Source organism: Podarcis raffonei, chromosome 14 (genome assembly GCF_027172205.1).
Source record: "Podarcis raffonei isolate rPodRaf1 chromosome 14, rPodRaf1.pri, whole genome shotgun sequence".
Lineage (NCBI taxonomy): Eukaryota > Metazoa > Chordata > Lepidosauria > Squamata > Lacertidae > Podarcis > Podarcis raffonei.
This window is the reverse complement of record NC_070615.1, coordinates 25,251,113-25,277,202: the sequence shown is the minus strand read 5'-3', so window position 1 is coordinate 25,277,202 and position 26,090 is coordinate 25,251,113. Positions and strand designations below refer to the sequence as shown.

The 26,090-nt window shown below is 45.0% G+C and overlaps 1 protein-coding gene across 6 annotated transcripts in view; it reads left to right on the top strand.

The window, feature by feature from the left end:
• Positions 1–26,090, top strand: part of MEGF11 (multiple EGF like domains 11) — a 339,136-nt gene that overhangs the window by 163,385 nt on the left and 149,661 nt on the right. For 5 of the 6 annotated variants that reach the window (XM_053365792.1, XM_053365790.1, XM_053365788.1 and 2 more), the window contains exon 7: positions 5,653–5,727. The exons of the other annotated variant lie outside the window; for it this stretch is intronic. In XM_053365792.1, coding sequence (XP_053221767.1) covers positions 5,653–5,727 — 75 coding nt within the window. The remainder of the gene's footprint in view (positions 1–5,652; positions 5,728–26,090) is intronic. 6 annotated transcript variants of the gene reach the window in all.

Sequence of the window (26,090 nt, the reverse complement as noted above, 5' to 3'; positions counted from 1 at the left end):
TGTTTGTGATTAAAGGCAAATCTACCTAATTCACACTTTCCAAAACAGTACATGAATCACAACACAGCAATCCTTCAAAATGTGCATTTCTCTGAATTTTGCAATGCCATTTCCCAGCCAAGTAACAAATACTAAAATGCATATACTAAGGTAAAATGTGCATATAAAGGTGTGTATTGGTGGGAAAAGACATATGAAAATGTGTTATACTATGGAGAATATAAAAATTAGAGAATAAATGCTTTGCAAAAATTCATGGATTGGGTAGAATGGCAAAGAAAAAAGTGTGCAGTAAGAGAAATTTCCACTAAAATGTTGATTAATTTTCATGAGGTTTTTTTTTAATGAACTGATATGGAAATATGGAAAACTGAATTTAAGACTGGAAAAATGAGGAAACTGGCTCTCTAGAGCTGATGGAATTAGGGAAATCCAAAATTCCCAGAGGGCACCAGGTTGGGGAAGATTTCTTTATGAAACTGGGGTTTTTTTGGGGGGGGGAGTTGCAAGAATTTTGGCTTAGGTGTCTCATTTTGCCCCAGTCTTCACCTCCCTGTGTGGTTCTTATATTGCAAAACAAAACCATGAAACTGGCATTTATCCACAGCCCATTTTTGTTATGTTGGTGCTCATTGTCCATATCACCAGCAAACCTACAGCTGATGGGGAGGTTGGACTAGGTTCCATTCATTCATTCCAAAACATTTTAGCTTGCTTTTCTCAGAAGAAGAAGAAAAACCCATCCACCACCCCACGCAAAATGTGATTATAAACTACATTCAGAAGACTTGTGTTGAAAAAGCAGTATAGATATTTATTAGATTAATTTGATTCAGTGAATAACCCATTAGCAGCCTATTTTCTGCATCATGCTTAATAAGGATTGCTTTGGCTTAGTATTTGGGGTTTCTGTTTAACATTGTTGTTTTTCTTCTTAAATCTTTCTGTAAGATTCCTCCCCGCCCCCCTTAGGGCTGTATCCAACATTATCTGTCCTCTAGTGTGAGAGCAGGTAAAGGTAAAGGGACCCCTGACCATTAGGTCCAATCGTGACCGACTCTGGGGTTGCAGCACTCATCTCGCTTTATTGGCCGAGGGAGCCGGCGTACAGCTTCCGGGTCATGTGGCCAGCATGACTAAGCCGCTTCTGGTGAACCAGAACAGCGCACGGAAACGACATTTACCTTCCCACCGAAGCGATACCTATTTATCTACTTGCACTTTGACGTGCTTTCGAACTGCTAGGTTGGCAGGAGCAGGGACTGAGAAACGGGAGCTCACCCCGTCGCGGGGATTTGAACTGCCAACCTTCTGATCGGCAAGTCCTAGGCTCTGTGGTTTAACCCACAGCTCTACCCACGTCCCGTGAGAGCAGATAGGTGAGCTTTAATATGACACAACAGAGGCCACAACACCAGTTGCACAACACAATAGTTCTGCTAGTGGAAACTCATTGTGCAACATATGGTTGTACAATAGACTGCAAAGTTACCAGTAACTTGCTTTTATACATTCTCTTGTGTAATAACGTTCCACCGGTGCAAAAACCAGTGGGACAAATATAAAACTAAGTGACTTTAACTTAATGCCCTGTTGAATAAAAAAACAACAACAATGAAGGTTTGTAAGCATCTGTTTAAATAATAATAAAAAAAGGTTACCCATTTTGGGCCTTCAGGGGAGGGCAAGCTGAGATTGAAACAATCAGAATAATGAAATAGAAGCAGCTGATTGTATGAACATCCAACAGATGCCAAAAAGAAATCCGTCCAGACAGTACATTGCAAAATATAAACCATTGGACATTTGTGCTCTAAGTCATTGCAGGGGCTTTTTTTTTTGTAGATTTGTCTTAATGCATGAAATATAAATCAGTAGGATGGCTGCCTCTTTCTGACACCTGACCTGTGCCATGGGGGTCACTGGAGTCTTTCTCTGAAAGCCCTGCTGCCTATGTTTTTGCCTGCGGCAGGAGGACAGGCCTCCAGTAATGAGAGAGGGTTCCAAGGCAGATGGGTGCCTAACAATAGAACCAATTGCTGTCTCATTTTGCCCCAAGTTCAGTATTTATTGTGGTTTTGGTTGCATCATTTTCTCTTCACTGCCCTTCTTAACTTTTGAAGAATAAGAGAGGTTTTTAAAAAAATAAAATAAAGAAGAAGAAGAATAATGATGGGCACCCGTCAAGTGACTGTCTATGTTCCTGTCAGCAATATTTCCCCCATCTTGTCTTTTCCTGCCTAAGGAAGCTTTTAAGTTCTAAAAATGTTCTGGCCTTAATTTGTCTAGAGGTTGACTGAAGTGATGTGCATCTGTCTCTCTCTCTCTCTCCCTCCCTTTCTCCCTGCTAAACCTGTCCCTCCACCATCAGCAGCCTGCAGTGGTTCTGGCATTACAAGCTACCTTTTCTGAGTACAACCTAATCCGAATTGGTTAGTTCAAGATTGTTAAGGCAGAACATCCCCCTCCCTGGCTGCAGTCCTAGGTCACATCCGCACCAAACCATACGCCCTTATACTATGTGAACAGCCATGGCTTACCCCATGGGTAGGCAAACTAAGGCCCGGATTCGGCCCAATCGCCTTCTCAATCCGGCCCGCAGACGGTCTGGGAATCAGTGTGTTTTACATGAGTTATTTGTGGGGCATAGGAATTTGTTCATCCCCCCCCCAAAAAAATAGTCCAGCCCCCCCACCATGTCTGAGGGACAGTGGACCGGCTCCCTGCTGAAAAAGTTTGCTGACCCCTGGCTTACCCAAAGAATCCTGGGAACTTGTTAAATGTGCAAAGATCTACAGATCTGAGGAGGAGTCCTGGAACAAACAAAAATGCAGGGAGCCAGCTTACTGAGTTTCCCAGAATGGTTCTTCAGGTTCCTTTGATAAGCAAAACAGGGAATGGGAGGGAGAAAATACCCAAGTTATTGCTCTTTTTTTCTAAATGGGCAGGGTGAGTGTATATGTGTCAGGGAACTGCCATCGGAGCCAGGAGTGGAGGTAAGGCTCCCCAGCGATGCCGGAGAAGGGCCCAGCAGGGAGAGAGGGAACTCATCCACTGGGGAAGGAAATCAGCATGACACCAGGAAGAAGGGGGAGCAGGGGAGGGCTTCGGAGAGGTGGCTCCAGGACTCTTCGACAGAGACCAGCGGGGAGAGCACAGGTCCTCCGCTGGCCACGTCCACCCTGCGCAGAAGACTTCCGCGCAGGGAGGCTAGGCGGAGACTTGGCGTCAAAGAACTTTTATGCTGGAAGAAGTTCAGGAAACGCCCACTGACGGATTCTGCCAGTGACTGATACAGCTGCGGAGTCAGGGCTGTGCAGCCAGGGAAAGATTAAACCAGGCAACCTTGCCAAGAGTAGCGGCAACTTACGCACGAGCAACCCCAATTCCCATTATAGTATGTAACTCTTTATTTTGCCCTAACAGCCTCTGCATCCCGAAATCATTTTGCACCTAGGACAGACTAATGCATTAGGTTTGCCTAACATCACCTGCATCCCATCTCAAGACTTTACAGTCTCCAGACTGTAAGCAGCGACTCCATTGTGCCTTGTTCTCTCTCCACATCCATCCTTCTGACTGGAACCATAGCTCACTATTCTGCAGTATTGCAGGTGTCCTAAAGGAATTAGAATTACCTAACTGTGACGTTTGTCCCGCCCCCCCCCCCATGGATCAACACAGCTCCCTACATCTTTCGAGTGCTACCATTGTTGCTATGGAAATTGCATCGCTTGATCTTAGGTATAGGAGGCCAAGCAGCTTAACTGGCTATGCGAACGTGGAAGATGATTAAGATATATATTTAAATAAATCACTGGGGCTCTCAAATTCGTGTGCATTAAAAAAAAAAAAAAGGCACAAAGCCCCCCACAATTCCAAACGTGTGGAAAGATGTTAATTGAGGCTTCTTTGGTCTTTGTGTTTTTAAATGGCCTGTCTTGGTGTAACTATTTATGAACTGAATTGCAAGGCAGGAATTGGAAATCCAAAGGGCATAACAAATAATGCATTGGCCCCAAAGTTTAATCACTGCTAGTCAAGGAAGACGGAAAAGCCAGCTTTGCTTGGCCCGCAGACACGGCTTGTAATATAGGGCATTGGAATGTCACTGTTCCCTGTGAGTCGAGGGGTGCCCTTGCATTTTAAAAAGGCCGCTTTGAAAGCACCGAGGAGGACTTGAAAGAGCATCTGCCCTCGGCGGTCTGTGCAGGTTGTGTGTAAATGGGACTCTGCGGTGTTAACGGAGCTAAGCCTGGATTACTGCCTCCATATCGAGATCAAGGCAGCACTGTATGGAGATATTTACAATAAAATATGGATTTATATAGTGCCTGTCTGAAGCGGCACTGCAGCCCGTTGCTCAGGTGACAGAAAGATGTTCCAACTGCTGGTGTTATATGGTGCCAAAATGATGAGGTCTGTGGCAAGAGCAGGGTCCTCTGCAAAGAGAGATGTGGCTCTGGTGGCATACAGAACAGTTCCCCAAAGCAGGGCATAGTTCCCCAACCCAGATTTAATGATTCATAACAATCAGTGTAAAAGTCTGTAGAGCTGCCGGTTGGCAGCCCTGCAACAGCCACCTTAGCTCATTAGAGAATGCTTGTTGCTGAGGTTGTTGCACGTTCTGCCCTTCCAGAGCCACATCACAGAAGCATATGTGAAGATTACAGGTAGACTTAGTGACTTCTTCACCAACATGCTTACATTTAGGGAAACTTTCCTATCTGAAGTGTTGAAGCTCTGTTGTCTGTCAGCTACACTTAAGCCTCCCTCCCCCGGGAGTTATGATACTCATGGACATTCTGTGACATCACAGAAGCTCATTCAGTGGCCAGATTGTGTTTCCGTGCAAGCAGGAGCAACAGCAATAGGCTTACTGCTTTCGCCAATCATGCCAAGAATTAGCTGGGTGGAGCTGAAATAAATATAAAAATGCACGTTTCAAGAGGTTGCCTTTCCTCTGATACTCCCAGCTCACTTTGTGGCTTGCTAAATTTCTGTGCCATTACCTCAGCACTGTGGGAACCTGTGTCAATTAGGCCCAACCAAGCCTCTGGATTTGGCCTGCCATGTTGAACCATGTCCAGCATGTAATGTCAGGGCTGGGGAAATTCAAGCCTTCAATGCCAAGGAAGAATTGGGCCATCTGCAACCATGGCTTCAATTCAGTCCTTTTTTTTAACTTGGTGCCTTTGGTTTGTCACCCTGCATTGCAGGGGATTGAACTAGATGACCCTTGGGGTCGTTTCCAATTCTGCAATTCGATGATTCTTGAATTCAAGCTGCAGCTGCAAAGGAAGATGGCAATTTGTTTATTTTTTTAAAGAAAAATACTGGATTATGTGAAACCTTTCATTGGACTAGCACAAGACTGATGTCCAGAAATATTCTGTGTCTTGTTCCAACGATGGGGAAAAGGGGAGGTTATTTCTTAACAATCAAATGTAGTTTAGTTTCAGTTTGTTCTGTTTTGGGATCTCAGGCCCTTCTGTATTCTTAACTGTGTGTTCTTGTTATGCTGTTAGTGTTCAGTTAAAGATGCTCCCTTTCCTTTCTCTTGCCATCTTTTGCTCTCGCCCTCCCCTCCACCTCGCCTCCCCCCCTTCTTTTCTCTGCATCCTTCCTTTTCGTTTTCCCATTCAATGTCAGGAAGGGCCACCTCTGAAGGGGCACCCGAGCACACGGCAGCACCAGCGGGGAGTAGCAGGAACCACACCGCCAACAGTGAGTGGGTCCAAAACGCAATCTCTAGTGGTGGTGATGGTCTGTCTTTTCTTGTTCTTTGCAAGAGTGTGTTGGCTGGGCTGGGGTGGTGGTGGTGGAAGTGGTTCTGTCCATTCTGTTCACTGTGCATGCTTTTCCTTTCCTTTCTCAGCTCTTCTGTGCCATGCATGTCACGCGGCACTCTGTACTGCGTTCTGTGTGTTTATGTCAGGCTGTGTGTGTGTGTTTCTCTTATTTATTCAGTCATTTGTAAACTGCACTTTTGGTATGCAACAATAAAACAAAAACACAATACCACAGTGACAGCAGGAAAGACCTGGATAACATAGCAGTAAAAACAGGTTGATGGTTGTTGTTTTTAATAATAAAAAGTGCCAAAGGCCTCTCTGAACAATGCAGCTTGAAAGAAAGTAGGCATGACTCTTGCTGAAATTGTATTTGGCATAGAGTTCCACAGGGCAGGGCCTGCCACAGTCATGTCTCAGTTTGTGGCCAACTGAACTGCAGGGGAATAGGGGACCACTAGAAAAGCCCCATCAGAAAGTCTCTGGGCTTAAGGAATGAAGCAGTCCTCAAGGCCTTACTTTGGGCCCAGGTTGTCTAGGGCTTTGTGAATTAACAAAATAAACTTGATTCTGACCTGGTAGCAAATTGGCAACCAATGCATCTCTCTTGGTAAAGAAGTAACTTGCTGCCGGTAACCTGCTCCTGTGAGGAATCTGGCTGCTACATTCTGCAGGAGTTGCAGCTTTTGGACTGGATGCAAGGAGAGCCCCACATAAGGCATGTGTCAGTAATCAAGTCTTCAGGTTACCCAAGCTGGCCTAGTCTAGGAATGTTTGCAGCTGGTGTGTACCAGTTGAAGCTGGTGGAAAGTATATGTCATTCATATATACGATCTGAAATGTGATCCGTAACTCTCTGTGTATAAATAATGGAACTTTACTCACGTGGGGAAGTTGTCACAGTGTTCATTTGGCTTAGACTGGTGAATAGGGTGATATTCTTCCAGTGGCTTTCCTCCTTTTTTGTTTTGCCTGGAAAACTCTAGGAAGCAATTCAGAAATGGAATCAAATGGATAAATAGATGGGGAGCCTGCTCAATATGTTTTGCTGGCTGAAGATGCAGAGCAAGAAGTCACCCATCCCTAGTTCGCCTTCAGAAGCCTGGTGATCGGATTGCATCCTCCCCCACCACTCCTGTGGCAGCAGGATAGTCGAGGGGCCCAGTTGTGCATGCACAATCCTATCATTTAATATAGGGAAATGACTCAGGAGAAGCAGCTCAGGGGGATTGCCACCAAGACCTCCCTGCTGACATTTCCCACATCAGCTTGCTTAATGGTAGGGTTGGCCTTGAGTCCAGTCACAAAGACTGTGCTAGTCTGCCAGAAATCCCTTGAGATGTCAGATTACATGCTGTCTCATGCTTCTTCACAGTTGTAGAGTAATGTGGACCGATCAAGCCCTCTTTCCTTAAAGGTTTCTGGGGTGGGTGGATCTTCTCCTCCCTGTTACTCAGGCCTTCCCTACCACTCTCTCTCTCTCTCCTGGATCTCATCTTCTTTCCCTCCTTTCCTTTAATACTGGGATCGGGAATCTCTGGCCCCCGAGCCAAATCTGGCCCACCAGGGCACTTTCCCATAAACCAGACCCATCTGCTCCACACCTGATATAATTTTTAACATCTGGTGTGAGATAGGTATAGATGTGGCTACAAATGTACACTCGGGCCTTAAAGAGAGCTCCCTATTGTTCCTTCACTAGCTCAAGGCACCCTCCCACTCTCCCAATCAGCTGAGGGGCAGGGGAAGTGTGCCTTGCTCCCAATAGCACCAAGCAGTTTACACTGAACCAGAGAAAGCTCCATTTTAGCAGTGGTTTCAGTTCACGCTGCTTGGTGACACTGGAGCAGCAAAGTTCTTGTGTTGTGGTTACCAAACACCTGTTGGCTGCCAGGTTTTGGGGAAGCTCTGCCCAATACAGTTTGACAGGTGAGTGGAACAGCCCTCCTGTCAGTCAGCCATCTGGTGTCCTAATGATGCTGCGTGATTGAGAGGTGGAATGTCCCACCTACCTGTCAAAGTTGACCCACGGATGTAGGGCCTTATAAGGAACTGACCCACTGAGTCAGAATCAACCCCCCCCCCACCTTGGCTTTAATGCTGCTGTCCATCAAATTAGTCTAGTCTATGTATACAAAACTAAAAAAAATAAAATGCTAGTAAACCATACTATTTATCCTATTTCTGTTGGTGTAACCTGCGATTGCCTTGGCAGAGTCTCGGCTGGCTAAACCGCTCAGGCAGAGTCAAGCAACAGTTCCCTCCATTTACAGTCTCTGTGGGTTTGAATTTGCAGGGAACTGTTTGTTAAAAATCCTCATTAGAAGAAAATGCGGAAGCTTTTTTTTTATAAAGAAAAATAGAATGTGCATTTGGCATTTTATTGCTTGTTGCCCCCAAATAATTTCCTCGTTAGGCAAAAGCGGGTGACATCACACTTGCTAACTACTAGTGAGAACTTCCCAAATCTTTATTATTGTTGGGACAAATCCATTTATGCATAAAAGCTTCTGGGCATTGCCAAAATAACATGATCTGATTGGAATCAGGCACGCGTTCTGCACTGCAGTCTTGGGCTGGTGCCAACAGCTATACAAAGTGAGAAGGAGGATAAGCTGGAGAGCCAGTAATTCTTTCTCTCCTGGTCTTGCACACGCACAAGATGACACCCTATTTCCCCCCCCCCTCTCTCTCTGCTCTGGATTAATTAATCTCTTCTCAAATAGTCAGAAACTCAGTTTAGAATTCATGCACACCTTATTTTTGAAACCTGGATGCAAGAAAAATGGTTTTGGGTTTAAATTATAAAGTACATGCATCATCCTGAAAGCTGCATGTGCATTTAAATGTCCAGGCTACTCTGCAGTAAACACTGAAGCCAGTTCCTTTCCCAGCCACAAGTTTGATGCTTAATGGAGGGAAACCCAGTCACTTAAATACTGGCATGCTATGCACCATTGGCAATACTGCTTGCTTGTTTTGCTACTTAAACACCGGTATATTGTATATGTAGATATAAAACATAATGTAGGAATTGCATCCTTAACTCGTAACCTGGACAACCGGGTTCGTGTCTCCGCTCCTCCACATGCAGCTGCTGGGTGACCTTGGGCTAGTCACACTTCTCTGAAGTCTCTCAGCCCCACTCACCTCACAGAGTGTTTGTTGTGGGGGAGGAAGGGAAAGGAGAATGTTAGCCATTGGACTCCAACTCCCATCACCTCTGACCTTTGCCTGGTGTGGGTGGGAAGCTGCCAGTGGATGGCTATAAAAGAAGAGTGGACCAATTTATGGAGAAGGCTCCAATGTCTACTAACTTCAATGGCTATGGTCTGCCTCCACAGTCAGAGGCAAGAATGCTTCTGAGTACCAGATGTTGGAAATCACAAGTGGGGAGAGTGGTCTTGTGCTCAGGTCCTGCTTGCATGCTTCCCACAGGGTTCTGGTTGACCAGTGTAAGAACAGAATGCTGGACTAAATAGACCATTGGCCTGATCCAGCAGGCTCTTCTTATGTTCTTATGAGTTGGAGTCCAGCAACAGCTGGAGAGTGGTTAGCCCATGCCTTGGGCAATAGACACTACTAGATAATACTGATTTAGGAGGACTAATGTTCCAATGCCTTTTAATAAGACAGATTCTTATGTGTGCTTTGAAAGAAATGCTCTTTAACCATCCTGGGTGTGCAGAAAATCTGTGGACAAAGTAGGAAGGAACAGAGAGGGGGAAAGCAGTGCAGATTTTTGGCAAAAGATTTTGTTTTGTGTTCCATTGCTAAGTTCCAGGCAGCATGAGACTTGAGTCAGAATATTGGTTCATCTAGTTCAGTGTTTTGATTGGGTGAGGCTGTGCAAGGTCTGAGGCTGAAGCCTTAGCCTTGATCAAGACCCAAAATGAATCAGAGATGCTCGGGATTGAACATTCACAGCCACATACCCTTCTGAGCAAAACTGTCAAGTCCTGTGAGGGATATCTCCATTGTCAGGACTTCTGTACGTCTGCAGTCACAGCAGACGAGCAAAGAATCAAGTACAGCCTAGAACAGCTGGAATATCTTTTGCTCCTGAGAAGGATCTTGGGATTCTATGGGCAACAGAATTTAAAAAGTGGGTACAGCAAAAAAATAAAATAAACAACCCTGCAAATTCAATTTGTGGGGTGTTCTTGTGTTCCTGTTGATGCCATTTTGGATGCAAGTGTGTGAGAGGCTAGACTCCTTCTGGGTGCTTTAATTTCAGCAAATAACCATGTGAAGCATTTCCACTGCCAGAGTTGCTTAATAGGGATGATTAAAGGCCTTCCCGTTTTTAGTGCTGTCTGTCTATGTACTTACTTCCTTGCAAATCTTAAATTCACTTTTTAAAAGAATGAAAGAAGTTCAACAAAAAATGGGGGAAGGGGGGAAAAAAAGTACGAGTCTGTTCATAAAAGAATGTGAATTTTTAGGAGGAAAGTAGCTATAAATGGCCCTTGGTTTATGGACTTTTCACATTGTAAAAAGCCATCTGCTATAACCATAGCCAGCTTAATTGGAATACGCTGTTCTATTAACGGGTACATGAGAGGTCTGTCAGGAAGAACTGCAAATCACCCCGCTCTTATATCTTTCCCCTTCTCCTAAGGTTTTTTGGGGGAAGAAACTCTCTTTGCAAGTGTTACATTCAGAGATGTGTTTGCATCGGTGATTTCTTGAAGGAGAAGGAAGGATCTGTTCTAAAGACAGCCAAGGTGCAGTCTGTGGAAGCCCCTGGTGTCAAGCTTTTAAAATCAAGGAAAGTTATTGTCACCGACTGTTGCCTTTCTTTTGCTCTGCATGCTTAGTTTTCTCAGGCGCACCAACTCGTATGCGTGGAGGTGTGTTTGGCCCCCTAAATATGTGCTGGCAGGGGGTTGGGCCCCCTCGGTGTTGAGGGGATGGAGGAGGCTGAACACGGTTCAGTTCAGTAGTTGGCTTCTCCTGAGTGTGAGAGAGGGAGCTGTAGCGTGCTGGATTCTGCACTCGGCCTTCTCCCGATGATGCGATGTGTGTGTCATGCGTTGCATGCATGACATCACACACGTGCGACACACACTAGGCGCATGACATCACATGCTGTGCGCCAGGCCCCGCCAATCTTGGTCACAAGACGGTGCTTCTGGTTTTGCTGGAATTAAGGACAGAAATACCGTATCTGTCAGTTTTGATTTCTCTCAGTTTCTTGCTTTTCTAACTTTAAGTTCAATTTTTCCCAATGCAATGCATTTTCGTGCATTATTCTCACTGATATATGCATTTTTATGCACATTTCCCCCTAATGCACACATTTTTATGAACACTGTTGGTTAGAGAACTGCACTGCAGAACTTGAAGAAGTAGGGAAGGTTATTGCTACATTTTGTTTCACGTGTTGTGTTAGGAAGTGCAGATCATGCAAGTTCATGTTAAAATACAAACCAAACCAAATTTCTTCCCCATCTCTGGCTGGAGGTAGCACTTCTCAGTTGCTGAATGGTTCTTGCTCCCGTGTTTAAAATTGCACAGAGCGGTTTAATGTGTTCAAGACTTAGAAAGTTCCTTTCCTCGCCCGCCCCCCCACTGAAGGGTGAGCCTTTGGGGAGAGCACTGTTAGGCCATGTCTCTGCAGCTGGCTAGACTGGGAGATGGCAAAACAGATGTTACAATGATTTGTATTTTAAGGGAAATTAGTAGCTTAAGACAGCCTTCCATCACCCAGTGCCCTCCACATGTTTTGGACTAGAACTCCCACCATCCCAGACCATCAGGCCTGCATACTGGGGCTGATGGGAGTTGAAGTCTTCAACATTTGTAAGGTCCCAAGTTGGAGGAGGAAGGCCTAGGCCTAGGCCATGGAAAAGAATCCTCCTTTCCTGGAGCCTTTGGGTTTTTGTATGCTACTTTATCTGGTTGATGACATTGGTTGTTCTCAGAAAGCCCATCTCTGTTTAACTCTCACTTTTATACATGTATTTATATAAATCAGTTTCTTAACATCTCTAAAAATTATATATTACTAAACCCTTTAGCTAGGTGCTTATAGGCTAGGGTTACCATATGTCTGGAATTTCCTGGACATAGCCAGAACACTGCAGTTGGAAGCAGTGTCTGGGTGAAATGGCAGAAATGTCTGGGAAAATATGGATGTATGGCAACCCATATCTGCAGTGTTGTTTTTGGCGATTTCCCTTTAAAATAGCTTTAAAATTTCTTCCCCCCACCCCATCTTCAGTTTTGCTCAACAACTTTTGTGTCCGGATTTTAACTTTTTGAAATATGACGACCCTATTATAGAAACATGGAGGGTGGATGAAACCTGACATGAAGTAGATCAAATCTTCCTGCTAATAAATCAAAGCACCACCCTCCTTCCTTTGCCCTTTGATTTTTATGTCACAATTTTTCTCCTGAATTTTGGTTTTGTGATGGGTTGGCTATAGGTTATCCCTTTTCCACTTCCAAGTTAAATGAACCTTAGAAAGTGTACTATATAATTAGAGAGGGAATGTATTTATTTGAAATAATTATATCCTGCCTTTTGATTGAATGATACTCAAGGTGGCTTGCAGCAGATTGTAGTAATATATGCAAACCAACAGAACCATCCATCTTTAGTCCCCTGGCTGATAGGTGGGGCCCAGAGTGTTCTTTCTGTCTGAAGTTCAACAGCAGGGATCATTTAGTGTCCAACTTAAGGGGTTAATTCTGTTTTTGTTAAAAGTCGACTGGCCAAGATGCATTGCTTAGCAACTGGTCAGGGTGGCATAATCTTTCCAGAGGTGGCACATACTCTGATTGGTGGTACCATTCTGAGGGAGGTTTCCTTTGTAAGTTTCAGCATCTTCTTGCTATGTACTAGGCATGGACTAAAAAAACCCCCAAACATCTCTGTTCCTTTCTCCTCAAATTATCCACTGATACATATTTTTCAATGTTGATTTATGCTGCTTTCCTTCTAATAGTCTCAGAATTGATAGGTTTGAGTCCAGCTTCTACAACAAATTTAGATAGGATGTTTGCTCATATCACACAAACTGGATTGTGTGTGGTGCAGGTTCACCTTGTTGCCTTTTCCCCTTGTGCCAGAGGTGGCTTGTCAACAGGAAGAAGGCTTGCTAGTGATTAGGACACGGGTGACCAATGTGATTCCTTCCAGATGTTGTTGGACTACATTTCCCATAAAACCTCATCACTGGTCACACTGGCTGAGGCTGACAGGAATTGGAATCCAGCAACACTGGCTGTTCCTGATTTAAGGTGACTTATTAGCTAGCTGTAAATACCTACTTGCCTTTTCATTCTTGATCGTGATTGTGGTTCATGAGGAAGTGCATAGATTGAGTGACATAGTAAATGGTGCTTTCATATTCTTGGGAAAACACAGAGTGTATAGCTGGAGGGAGTGCATGACGATTAACGGCTGAGGGTCATATTCAACGAATTTGTGGAGAAGGGAAGTAATAGAACCACTATATTCTCCCAGGGAAGGGACCCCAATGGCCATCTAGTTCAACCCCTTGCAATGCAGGAATCAGCAAAATCATCACTGACAGGTGGCTACCCAACCTCTGTTTAAAACCTCCAATGAAGGACAGTTCCACACCTTCCTAGGTAGTCCATTCCACAGTCAAACAGCCCTTGTCAGAAAGTTATTCCTGATGTTTACTTGCAATCTCCTTTCTTGTCATTTGAATCCATTGGTTTTGGTCCTACCCAATGGAGCAGCAGGAAACAAGATTGCTCCATCTTTCATGTGACAGCCCATGTGACAGATATTTGAAGATGACAATCACCCACCTCTCAGTCTCTTCTTCTCCAGGCTAAACATCCCCAACTCCCTCAACCATTTCCCCCATTTTAATTTGGGACAGGTTGAGTTTTTTGCTCTTCATGCCATATTTTTCTGAAATGGGATTTAAGCAGAATTCCTCTAATCAGAGGAACACCTAATTTGTTTATATGTTTTTTGTTCCCTTTGCCTTTTGGGAAACATCTGTGATAAAATTTAATTTTGTTGTATTTACAGCAAGATCAATTGCCTGATTAAAAAGCAATGGTTCCCACTGACTGACCTTGTGGAATGTCAGCTCTGGAACTCTGGATATCTGTTGGAAGATTGTTATGGCATAACTCTCTCTGCTGGTGTATGACGGTCTATTGATTGAAATAACCTTACGTACAAATGAGTCTATAACTGGAGTTCTCGTTGATTTTTTTCTGTTGGATTTTTATTTGATACCCTTCAATGTCAGGCAAGGAGCACTTTGGCGTGGAGAGTTGCATATAGCGGAAGCTTGTCTTGTGTGAAAAATTCCAACGTCAATGCCTGTGGTGAATGGACCATTTCTGAAAAATCCCCTTGCCCTACAGTAGAGATTCAACGATAAGAGAGTCATTGTCATCAGTTATGGTCCACCCCCGAGATCTCACATCCCCATAATAGCTTCTTCAAGCCTTATTGGCTGATCAGTTTTTCGGAAACTGCATTAGTTGAGAAGAGAAGGCATGTTTTCCCTTTCCAGCAGTGCATCATCCTTTATCTGGGGAAGGAGATAAAGGATGATGTTAAGCACTGAGGTTTTATTCTAACTAAATGAGCAAGATAGCTCTGCTTCCCCCCCTTAGGTATAGCAATTAAGAATTTATATAGCTATTCATTCTAGATAATAATGTACAGAAACTGTTTTGTGCACTCTCGCCCTTTGCTGTTAGATGGGAATAAAAGAGCAGCATTGTCTGTTGCAAGATAGCTCTTCTTTGCATGGTTGATGCCAGCAGTGGCAAGTCACTCACACACTGACCTTGGCACCTTCCTCTCACATGTGCTCTGTGACAGCTTAAGGACATGAGAACAAGCTGCTGGGTCAGGGACAAAGGCCCATCTAGTCCAGCATCCTGTTCTCATGATGGCCAACCCAATGCCTGTTGGAAAGCACTCTGCTCACCACCTGTTTGCAACAACTGGTATTCAGAGGCATACTGGTATTCAGAGACAGACTGCCTCTGATAGTGGGAGTAGAACATAGCCATTGTGGTTAGTATCCAATGGGAGGATTATCATTTATCTAACCCTCTTTTTAATACCATCCAAGTTGATGGCCATTCCTTCATCTTGTGGGAGACAATTCCATAGTTTAGACATTGTGCAGGTGTGTTCGGTATTCCTGGCATCATAAAAAGGCATTAGTGGTGGATCTGTTCTGCTTTATCAGTTGCTCTGCAATGCTTCCCCAGTGTTACCACATTATGGCCATCTGGAGGGGCAACTCTTGAACTAGAGTGGAAGGGAAGAAAAGAACTTCAAAACATTTGTGGTATGAAAAATAATGGGATTTCAGCAGGAAGTTGCCGGAAGCGCACTGCTTGGAAATGGAGCAGTATGACCACCCTGAAATCTTTGAAGGTGTAAATAATATAGAAAGTGGGATTGCATCTAGCATTATGAGCACAAATCATCCTCAGTGCAGAAGGAAGGACATCTGGAGGGGCCTAGAGAGTCTTGTGGAATCTTAAAGACTAACACGCTTGTTATGGGGCAGATCTTTGCGGACTACGGTTGGCTGCAGCGGATGAGCTCTGTGAACAGACTACAATCCACTCTGCTGCTTCTCTGCATCTAATCTACAGATCAATTTGCACATTTCTTGTATATGTGGCAGTTAATTTTCCAGTGTCAGCCCTGATAAGGATGTGTGACACAGATACCAAGAAATTTCACCAGACCGGTGTTACTTTGGATACCCAAGACACAATTATTTTTAATAGGAATACTAAAATGAGAGGCATGTTTTTTTCTTCTTCTCTCTCTCTCTCTCTCTCTCTCTCTCTAGCATTGGTTGAAGGCTATTTTGATCAGATCCCAAGTGAGCAATAAGCAGGCATCCTGTTTGCAATTGTAGGGTAAATAAGTTCATATTGACTGGAAATCCCGCCCTCCGCCTTGGCAAGTCAAAAGGGATTTATTTATTTATACATACATACATACATACATACATACCCCACCTTTCCTCCAAGGAGCTCAATGTGGCATATATAGTTCTCCTCCTCCCCGTTTTATCCTCACAGCAACCCTGTCAGGTAGGCTAGGCTAAAATACAGTGAGTGGTCCAAGGTCACCCAATAAACTTCATAGTTGAGTGGGGATTCGAACCCTGGTCTCCCAGGTCCTGGTCCAACACTCTAACCACTGCACCACACTGGCTCTTTTGTGATGGAACTGTATTTTAGAGAGTGGTAGAGCTCTCCTGAGCCAGGCAGCAGTAGAGTGGGGTGCATCCTCCCTCTCCTTCTAGAATAGAAGAAGAGACCAGCTGCTGGATCAAGCCAAAGGTCCGTCTAGCCGAGCACCCAGTTCTCACAGTGGCCCACCAGGTGTCTCTGGGAAACCTGCAAGCAGGGCATGAGCACAACAGCATTTTCCCCATCTAAGATTGCCAACAGCTGGTATTCATTGTGTGTCAAGGCCCCTTGACAACCTCATTCCCTAGGTATTAAATAACTAGACAATACACAGAATACAGTGGTACCTCAGGTTAAGTACTTAATTCGTTCCGGAGGTCTGTTCTTAACCTGAAGCACCACTTTAGCTAATGGGGCCTCCTGCTGCCGCCACGCCGCCGGAGCACGATTTCTGGTCTCATCCTGAAGCAAAGTTCTTAACCTGAAGCACTATTTCTGGGTTAGTGGAGTCTGTAACCTGAAGCGTATGTAACCTGAAGTGTATGTAACCCGAGGTACCACTGTATTGGTTTTATGGGATCAAATAAGGCCACAGCTTTATTGGTTACTGTAATGGGTTTAGGGATTGCTCGTGCGTAAGTTGCCGCCACTCCTGGCTAGGTTACCTGGTTAACCCTTTCTGACTGAACAGCCTCCAGCATCGTGACTGTCTCAGTCGCTGGCAGAATCCGTCAGTGGGCGTTTCTTGAACCTTTTCCAGCATAAAAGCTGTTTGACGCCAAGTCTCCTCCTACTCTCCCTGCGCGGAAGTCTTCTGCGCAGGGAAGGTGTGGGTAGCGGAGTACCCGTACTCTCTCCGCTGGTCTCCGGCGAAGAGTCCTGGAGCCTCCTCTCCGATTCCCCCATCTGCCCCCTTTCTCCACTGGTGTTACGCTGATTTCCTTCCCCAGCAGATGGGCTGCCTCTCTCCCTGCTGGGACCCTCTCCAACATCACTCTGGAGCCTTCCCTCCACCTCTAGCTCCGATGGCAGTTCTCTGACATCCACCTCCCCCCCCCAGGACCCCCTCCACCCCCGGCCCGACCTTCTGATCCAACCTCGTCCCTTTCCTTGGCCGACGATGCGGGGAAACCCCTGAAGGAGCTGTCGTCATCCTCTGAGGATTCAAAACCCGCTTCCCACCCTCTTCGAACTCTTGCCGCGGGGTGAGCCTCCCAGTCTGATTCTTCTCCCTCTGACATTTCCCCTCCTTCCTCTTCAGAGGCAGGAAAACCCACAAGTTCCTCCTCGTCGTCTGTGGTGCCAAATTCTTCCCCCCAGAATCTCGCTAGTGGTTTTGGTTTTTCTGGGAACAGGCTGTGGAATTCTTCCACTAGATACCCATCATTGACTGCCTCCGCAGGGACCCACGTGTTTTCTGACTCGGGTTCTCCTTCCCAAGCCACTAAGTACTCCACCTGGCGCCCTCGCCACCTTGAATCGAGTATTTCCGTGGCTTGGTTGTGGAGTTCCCTCTCCTCTATCCGCGGGTGGGCGGTGACTCCTCCCTCCCGCCACGGGAATTCCCGCCCCTCCCTGTACGGCGAGAGAAGGGACCTATGGAACACCGGATGTATCTTCATGCTGTCAGGCAACTTGAGCTTGAATGCCACAGGGTTCACCTGCTGTGTTACCTCAAAGGGTCCCAGCCGCCTTGGCTGCAACTTCTTGCACCCTCCCTTTAGGGGCAACCCTTGGGTTGACAACCACACTCAGTCTCCCACCCGTATGGCATCCCCCTCCCGACGGTGCTTGTCTGCCTGCCTCTTATAAACCTCCTTGGCCCGCTCCAAGTTCATCTTGAGTTGCTGGTGCAATGCCTCCATTTCTTCCACATTGCCCCGACGTTGAGGGGCTGCTGGATTCGGGCAGCTCCTGCAATTTCTTTAGCAGGGACTTCGCTTTGGAGCACCAAATACACTTGCTACCCCTGGATTTTCCCTTGCAAGTGACCACCATCGATGGCAGGGAACTTCTGGGAGGGGAAGTGACACACCAGACCCCGCCAATGTGAATGAGGGTTTCCAGGCACACGGAGACCATTGCCTTTCACGTGGCCACACTGGCAGGACCCCCAATAATACTGGGAATGAGCTGGCTGGCACTGCATGATCCAGTAGTGTCATGGCATCAGCGGTCAGTCACCTTTGGGTCAGATTACTGTTTGGAACACTGTCTGGGGGGGGAACCCCAAGAAGGACAGTAGCCAGGGTGGCTGGGCTGGCGGTGGAAACTAAGGGAGAGGTGCCACCACCATATGCTGACCTAAAGGAAGTCTTCAGCGAGAAGGAGGCGGACAGACTACCCCCCCATCGGCCCTTTGACTGCCAAATCAACTTAATGCCAGGGGCTCAGCTGCCGGTGGGTAAGCTGTATGCCATGTCGGACAGGGAGATGCAGGAGTTACGGCAGTTCATTGACAAGAACCTGAAGAGGGGGTTCATAAGAGAATCAAAGGCGGTGGGGGGCAGTCCGGTGTTCTTTGTGGACAAAAAAGGGACTAATCAGCCTAGCCTTCCCTCCACCTCTAGCTCCGATGGCAGTTCCCTGACAGTTACAGTTGTGAAGGTTTTGGCCATAGGCATTGGGGTAAGCAGCCCTGTACACCACTCTAGCCCATCTGCTGGCATTTTCTTTAAGGGTAAAGGCAACTGGGAGGGATGCCCTGTGACCTATATCAAATCGGGCATCCCCCAAGTGGTCCCCATTGGAGGAGTGGTAAGTCACTAGCATCGGACAGGAGCCACTCCTCCTGGATCCTTTTAACAGTATACCCTTACCCATAGAGGGGCAGGCGGAGACTACAACCTCCCCTCCACCCAAGATCTAAGCTCACCCAATGACTATCCACTTTACAAAGTTGTGTCGATTGCTATGAGGTTGGTGAAAACCAAATGGCCAGTGCCAATTTGCCCATGTGGGAAAATTCCTGCCCAGCCCCAAATACAACAATCGACATTGTCCATAGCAAGGTTGTAGCATCTGCAAAAACCCTGAATTGAGGGAGGGTGGGTGAGAGAACTGGCGAAACAAAAGAGGCCAAATGGCCTGGCAGGCCCACAATATATCCTGGCCTTGGGTACAGTGCCAAGTGCTGCCATTAGACAGTTGGTCCTGACCCCAGGGGAATGCCCACAAAGTCCTGCTGCCATTGGCCAATTTGGTGGCAGGCAGACTATCTGGCCTGCCACTAGCTGGTTCACTAGGGAGGCCCGGGGCCTGCCCACAAAGCCACCCACCCTAGAAGGCAAATGGACCTGCCTCTGAAAGTGAAGGTAGAAAATGAGGCATCGTGGCTAATTTAGGAACTTAGCCCTCAGACTCACTATGGCTTTACTAACTGAAGTGTGATTAACAAGTATATTATGTGAATGTGTATGGTAACTATTCACTGGTCTGCTTCTATTATTTTTTCATTTATCAGCAGGGTAAGTAACTCCAGTTAGTCTCATTTTGCTTAAACAGATATAGTTTAGTAGCCAATTGCAGTCTACTTTGCCCTTCAGAAAATACCACTGCTGCTAGAAATCTTTCTCATTAGAATAAAAAATGAATGCTTGGTGGGTGGCTTATATTTTTTGCTATTACAAAGATATAGTTCCCAGGCTGTAATGTTTTGCAGCAAGTTTCATAAAGGAGAAAAAGCAGTTGTTGTTGTTTGTTAGTCACTTTATCTTGCCCAAAACGACTTACAACCAAACTTACAACAGTTACTTTCATTATTTCTTGGCTGTCTGCACCGAGATTTTCATTAACTAAGCAGCATAAATATACCTAAGTCACACGCTCCTGCGTCCTTTATTGGTACCAGCATGGTTACAGTTAGCAAATGTAGGGTTATGTTTAATAAGTGTTCAAGAAATTTAAATAGATGTTTAACAGCCACCTGAGTAATTCCTTGTATCTACTGTTGTATGACTGGTTCAGTTGCAATATATGGGCAAGCTAGGCACATTATAATGAGACACAGGGAGTCCTGGGTAGCTCTGTCAGTTTCTGCTTGCAGAAAAATGCACATGTGTGCAAGGGACAACAAGGAGATGGTAGTTGGGATCCTATCACCGCTTGGTGCAGCTTCAGGTGGGCCAACTCCAGGGGCAAGTGCTTAAGAACATAAGAATAGCCTGCTGGGCCAGGCCATTGACCCATCTTGTTTTCACAGCGGCTGAGGAGATGCAATGGGACCTGAATGCAAGAGCACTCTCCCCTTCTGCGGTTTCCAGCAACCGATATTCAGAAGCACTGCTGCCTTCGACCGTGTAGGCAGAGCATAGCTGTTACATAACTTGTTGTTGTTGTTTAATCATTTAGTCGTGTCCGACTCTTCGTGACCCCATGGACCAGAGCACGCCAGGCACTCCTGTCTTCCACTGCCTCCCGCAGTTTGGTCCAACTCATGTTGGTAGCTTCGAGAACACTGTCCAACCACCTCATCCTATGTCGTCCCCTTCTCCTTGTGCCCTCAATCTTTCCCAACATCAGGGTCTTTTCCAGGGACTCTTCTCTTCTCATGAGGTGGCCAAAGTATTGGAGCCTCAGCTTCAGGATCTGTCCTTCCAGTGAGCACTCAGGAATGATTTCCTTCAGAATGGATAGGTTTGATCTTCTTGCAGTCCATGGGACTCTCAAGAGTCTCCTCCAGCACCATAATTCAAAAGCATCCATTCTTCAGCGATCAGCCTTCTTTATGGTCCAGTTCTCATTTCCATACATCACTACTGGGAAAACCATAGCTTTAACTATACGGACCTTTGTTAGCAAGGTGATGTCTCTGCTTTTTAAGATGCTGTCTAGGTAACTAGTAGTCATATATTGCCTTGTCACCCATGAAAGAAACTAAGGTGGGCCAAAACAGGTGAAAGCTCCAAATGCTCTTTCTGGGTCTTGTTCTGCGTGATATATACATGCGTTGATTACCAGACTCATCCCATGTGCTCTGGGCAGGTTGCGCCAGTGTCGTAAAAAAAAATATGGCCAGGCCCATCATTGTTTCCAGCGGGTCAAAATCTAAGCAGGTAACAGAAACTGGTTTGGGGAACAAATGACAACTGGACCAACTCAAAAGTTTCTTGCTATCTTTGGTGGGGCAGAGCAGGAGTCGATTATGGGCAACCAAATGTGTGTGGTGATTATGAAAGACATCCATCAGCTAATGAGATCATCAACATCATCATTTCTTTGAGCAAGACATTCCCCATGGAACGTTGCAGATTGGTTTTGAAACTTCCCTTGGTTCCAAAAGCAGTTTGGCATACAGATGTTCAAGAAACAAAAGCAAGATGCATTTTTCTTTGGATCTTGGCCCTAATCTGTTTTGTAACCCTTACTTCTGAAAATTAGATCTGACAAGTCCCCCGCGCTCATTCACGCTGGCCTGTCTTTGCTCCCTCTGAGGCTGGTCTCATTGGTAGGGCTCACTAATTTGTATCATAACAAGTCTGCGGAATTCAATTTGGGAAGCGCCAAAGCCGCAGATAATGCTCTGGCTTTTTATTTGTTAAGGTCGGATGCATCAGTTCGTAGCATTGAGTTTTGCCGGTGCGCAAACGACTGCCGAGGGTGTCAGTCCCGCTATTGTTTTCTTCTCCTCCCCAACAGGAAATCGATGGTGTCAGGAATGTGCGGATCAGTCTGCAGTTTGCAATCAATGAGCTCTGATTAAAGTGGTTGTGTCTGTTGGGTAAATTTGCTGCATCATAATTAGAATTATTAATTAAAAATAGGAAATCAATTGACACAAATTAAACCACAAAGAAATTTTGTTTTATTGCTTTGACATTGTCATCTCCAGAGGCCCCAATAACTGTGGCAACCAGAGACGTGACTGCAGCCAAATGTCATTTAAAAAAAAAAGAAAAAGACAACCTTAAACAATGCTAAAGTTTTTTCTTTTTCTTTATAATAGCTTGGCACGGAGCCACTGTTCCAACATATGAAAAGCTTGCTGCTGATTAAGTCCCACATCTCCCAAAAGTACAAGAATTGGGTCTGGAAGCTTTAGTTAATTTAATTATGATATTTAGTTTAATTTGGGATAGGGAAGCTGTGGCCCTCCAGGTGCTTTTGTTTTTTTTTTTATAATATTTTTTATTAAACAATTTTTATATTAACACAAACAAAACATACAAAAACAAACAGCAAACATTAACAGAACAAAAAACAAGTACCATTTCATGTCCTAATTTCTTAAACCTTACTTCCTCGACTTCCTCTTGCTTCCCGTTTCTGTATTCCAAGTTCTTACAGTTATTCAGCGAATCTTCCCTTATTTTATTATAAATTTATGTTAATCATCCTTATTCTCTCTGTCTTAACCATTACTAATAGTAACCATTTATTTTAAGCCCAACATCATTCTAACTGTCATTAATTTTATAGTATTTCTTTAAGTAATCCTTAAACTTCTTCCATTCCTCTTCCGCCGCTTCTCTTCCCTGGTCTCGGATTCTGCTCGTCATTTCTGCCAAACCCATGTAGTCCATCACCTTCATCTGCCATTCTTCCAGTGTGGGTAGATCCTGTGTCTTCCAGTACTTTCAGGTGCTTTTGAACTACAGCTCCCATCATCCCTTACCATTGGTTGTGCTTGCTGAGGCAGATGGGAGTTGGAATCCAACAAAAATCTGGAGGACCACAGGTTCCCTATCCCTGCTTTGGTTGACTGATCAACACAGTGAGCCAATTTTTTAACAGAGTGCAAACTTTAGATAGTGGTGCTTCAAGGACCCCCTTGTTTGATTCTGAAGGGTGTTTTGTTTTTGATGAAAAATAATATGTGGAAGGTGACCTCCTAGGCATGAATGGTAGCTAAATCATAGAGGATTTTACAATTTCTTTACCATGAGTCTTTGGAAATGGGTTTTTGCCATGTATAGCTATTTGCTATGGTTTTAGTAAAGGCTTTTTTCAGTCAGAACTCACCAGAGTTGGGCTCCAGCACCTCTCAGGTGGGTGCCATTGCCATTCTAAGAGAACAAGGGAAAGTTCATGGTGAGCTCCAGCACCACTTTTTCTAGAAAAATAGCACTAGTTTTAGGCATGCTTTAAATGTATTTCCTGTTTTTGTGTTTTTAACTGTTTTAAATAGTCTATTGGACATTACCTTAAGATGGTTGTATAGAAGGTGATGAATACACCTATAGTGATGATGGTGTTGATAATAATAGTAGTAGTAGTAATAATAAGAATAATAATTTCTAAAGTATCTCAAAATGGTGTGGGCTATATTCAATGTAGCACTAAGTTAAAATCGCATAGTAATATACTTGATTCTCCGTTGAAATATTTTGTGCCCATGGAACATTGATGCTCAAGGTTGCTGGCTACTTCGTTGCACCATCAGTTGCACAATCTGTTGTGCAATGATTTTCTGCTCATTGTGCATTGGATGCTTCTGTTGCATAACATTAAAACTCAGCTACCCAGTAGCACAAAAGCCCTTGCACTTGTGGATAGCAAATGTTGGACTGAAATTGCTAAGACAGGAAATAAATTCATTTCAACTGAATACTACCATCTCCTGAAAAATGACCATTCCCCTTCTAAATGATGCAGTCACCCTAATTTGTAATTCGAATGTTCAGGGCCACATGTGTGAATTGAATGGTTGTGAGCCATTATTAAAAATGAGCATGGCAAGATTTGAAGGATCAAGTGTGCAAGTATTCCACAAAGAGCAGCTTTATGACTCTTTTGCTATATTAATGACTCTCTTGCTATATTGCTGTTTGTAATGCCATTTAGTGCTTTCCAGCCTTCTGCTGTGGAGTTTCATTAGCCTGTGTTGTAATGGACAGAGTTTCTCGAACAATTTTCCTTTGTGTATTTGTCCCCCACTCCACCTCCTGCAACAAATTTGTGTCGGTATTAGAAACTCTCAATTTCAGTCTCATTCTTTCTCATTTTTTAGTCTTCAGTTCGGTTCACGCCCTTTCTGCACCTGTTGGTGATTCGTGTGTGTGTGTGTGTGTGTGTGTGTGTGTGTGTGTGTGTCTGTGTGTGTCTGTCTGAAAGTTTCTTTTAATATACATATTTCTCTTAGCAATTTTCCCTAATAAATCATTCAAGCGATTTTCCTGTGCACCTGGTATTCTGGGGTATACTACCTCTGATAGCAGAGTTAGCACAGAGTACATAAAGAGCTCCCTTGCAGGTCATTGGCCCATCTAGACCAGCATCCTGTTCTCCCAGGTGCCCCAGTGGCAAGCTCACAAGCAGGACCCGAGCTCAACAGCACTCTGTACACTTAATATGCACCAAAACAATACAATGAGGGTGCTGCTAATGTCAGTGGGTGGGGGTAGGTGCTGCCATACTAAAAGTGTGGAGGTACATGTTATGTGGCACTTGTTGTTTATTCCACTGTAACATGTGTGGTCTCCAGAAAATATGTACAGTGGTACCTCGGGTTACATACCCTTCAGGTTACATGCGCTTCAGGTTACAGACTCCGCTAACCCAGAAATAGTGCTTCAGGTTAAGAACTTTGCTTCAGGATGAGAACAGAAATCGTGCTCCGGCAGCATGGCGGCAGCAGGAGGCCCCATTAGCTAAAGTGGTGCTTCAGGTTAAGAACAGTTTCAGGTTAAGAACGGACCTCCGGAACGAATTAAGTACATAACCCGAGGTACCACTGTATATGTTTGTCCAGCCATCCTTTCTCCCACATACCTGTTTTATAAAGTTCTGTATTATTTGAGGATGAAATGTTAAAGATGTCTGGTGATGTTTATTGCTTTCGCTTCCCACGAAAGAGAAGTGGGATTCAAACCTACAGCCTCCGTAACACGTTCCAGTTGTGTAAACTTTGCTTAACCCATTGAGCCACAGAGTTCTGGATGCAGTCTTTGCAAGCTCATGGGGGTTAATTTTGGCTCTTGTCTGGGTAGCTTGTTGTTTTCTGTGCACATTTATTCAATGAAAAGGAAATCATAGAAATATAGAACTGGAAGGGGCCCCAAGGGCCATCTAGTCCAACTTCCTGCAATGGAGGAATTGCAATTAAAGCATTCCTGACAAGTGGTCATCCAACCTCTGCTTAAAAACCTCCAAGGAAGGAGAGTCCACCACCTTCTGAGGGTGTTCATTCCACTGTCAAACAGCGCTTACTGTTAGAAAGTTTTTCCTTAAAAAAGGAGCAATGAAGACATCGTCGATTTAAACACTGAAAGGCACCGAGCTGCTGGTGTGCAAATGAGGAAGTGAAAATATTTTAAATCTTGCATTCTGACAGGTTTAAATGGCTAGATCATGGGGTGGTTGAGCAGGGCTGTCTGTTAAGACCTCGGTGGCGACTGAGAACATATGGAGACCAAAGGAGAGCTCTTTCAGACATGTTTGATCGCAACTGTTGAGTGCCTCAGAATTAATCTGCAAAGCTTTGGCGCTGTGTGAGAAATTTATACTGAGCCCAATGTAAATAGCGTGAAATGTGGCAGATCAGCTGCAGTTGACTGAGGGATAGAGGCAGCGGCAGCAATAGCCTGAGCAAAACAAGCCCCGCAAGAGACATAATTTGGAGTGCTCCCGCAATGAGGAAGGCTCCAAAAAATTCATTAAGCCTTGAGAAAATAAGGACTTTTACTGTGCCAAATGATTCATGCTTAGTAAAAGAATTGGCCTGTCATCCCTGTTTCAGGGAAGGGCCATAGCTCATTGGCAGTGTGTCTGCTTTGCAAGGAGAGGGTTCCAGGTTCAATCTCTGACAGATTTGGGAGAGGCTCCTGGTGGAAACCCTGGAGAGCTGCTGCCAGTCAGTGTAGACAATACTGAGCTAGATGGACCAAAGGCCTAACTCAGTATAAGGCAGCTTCCCATGTTCCTACAGTGGTTGTGCTCCTAGCACAGCCGACAGACAATGACCTGCAAGGAAAACCTCAAGAGAAAAACCACTTTCTCTTCTTGGAGTGGAAAGCTCAGGGAAGTTTTTGTAGGACACATTTCCTATTGGGGAGACTTGGGGGGGGGTCTGTTTCTGGGGAAATAAATTAGCATTCTCGATATTCATTGGGCTGTTTTGGAGCTCCAGCCCCTTAGAATGTTCCTCCCAGAGGTATACCGTATTTATCGCTCTATAAGACGTACCAG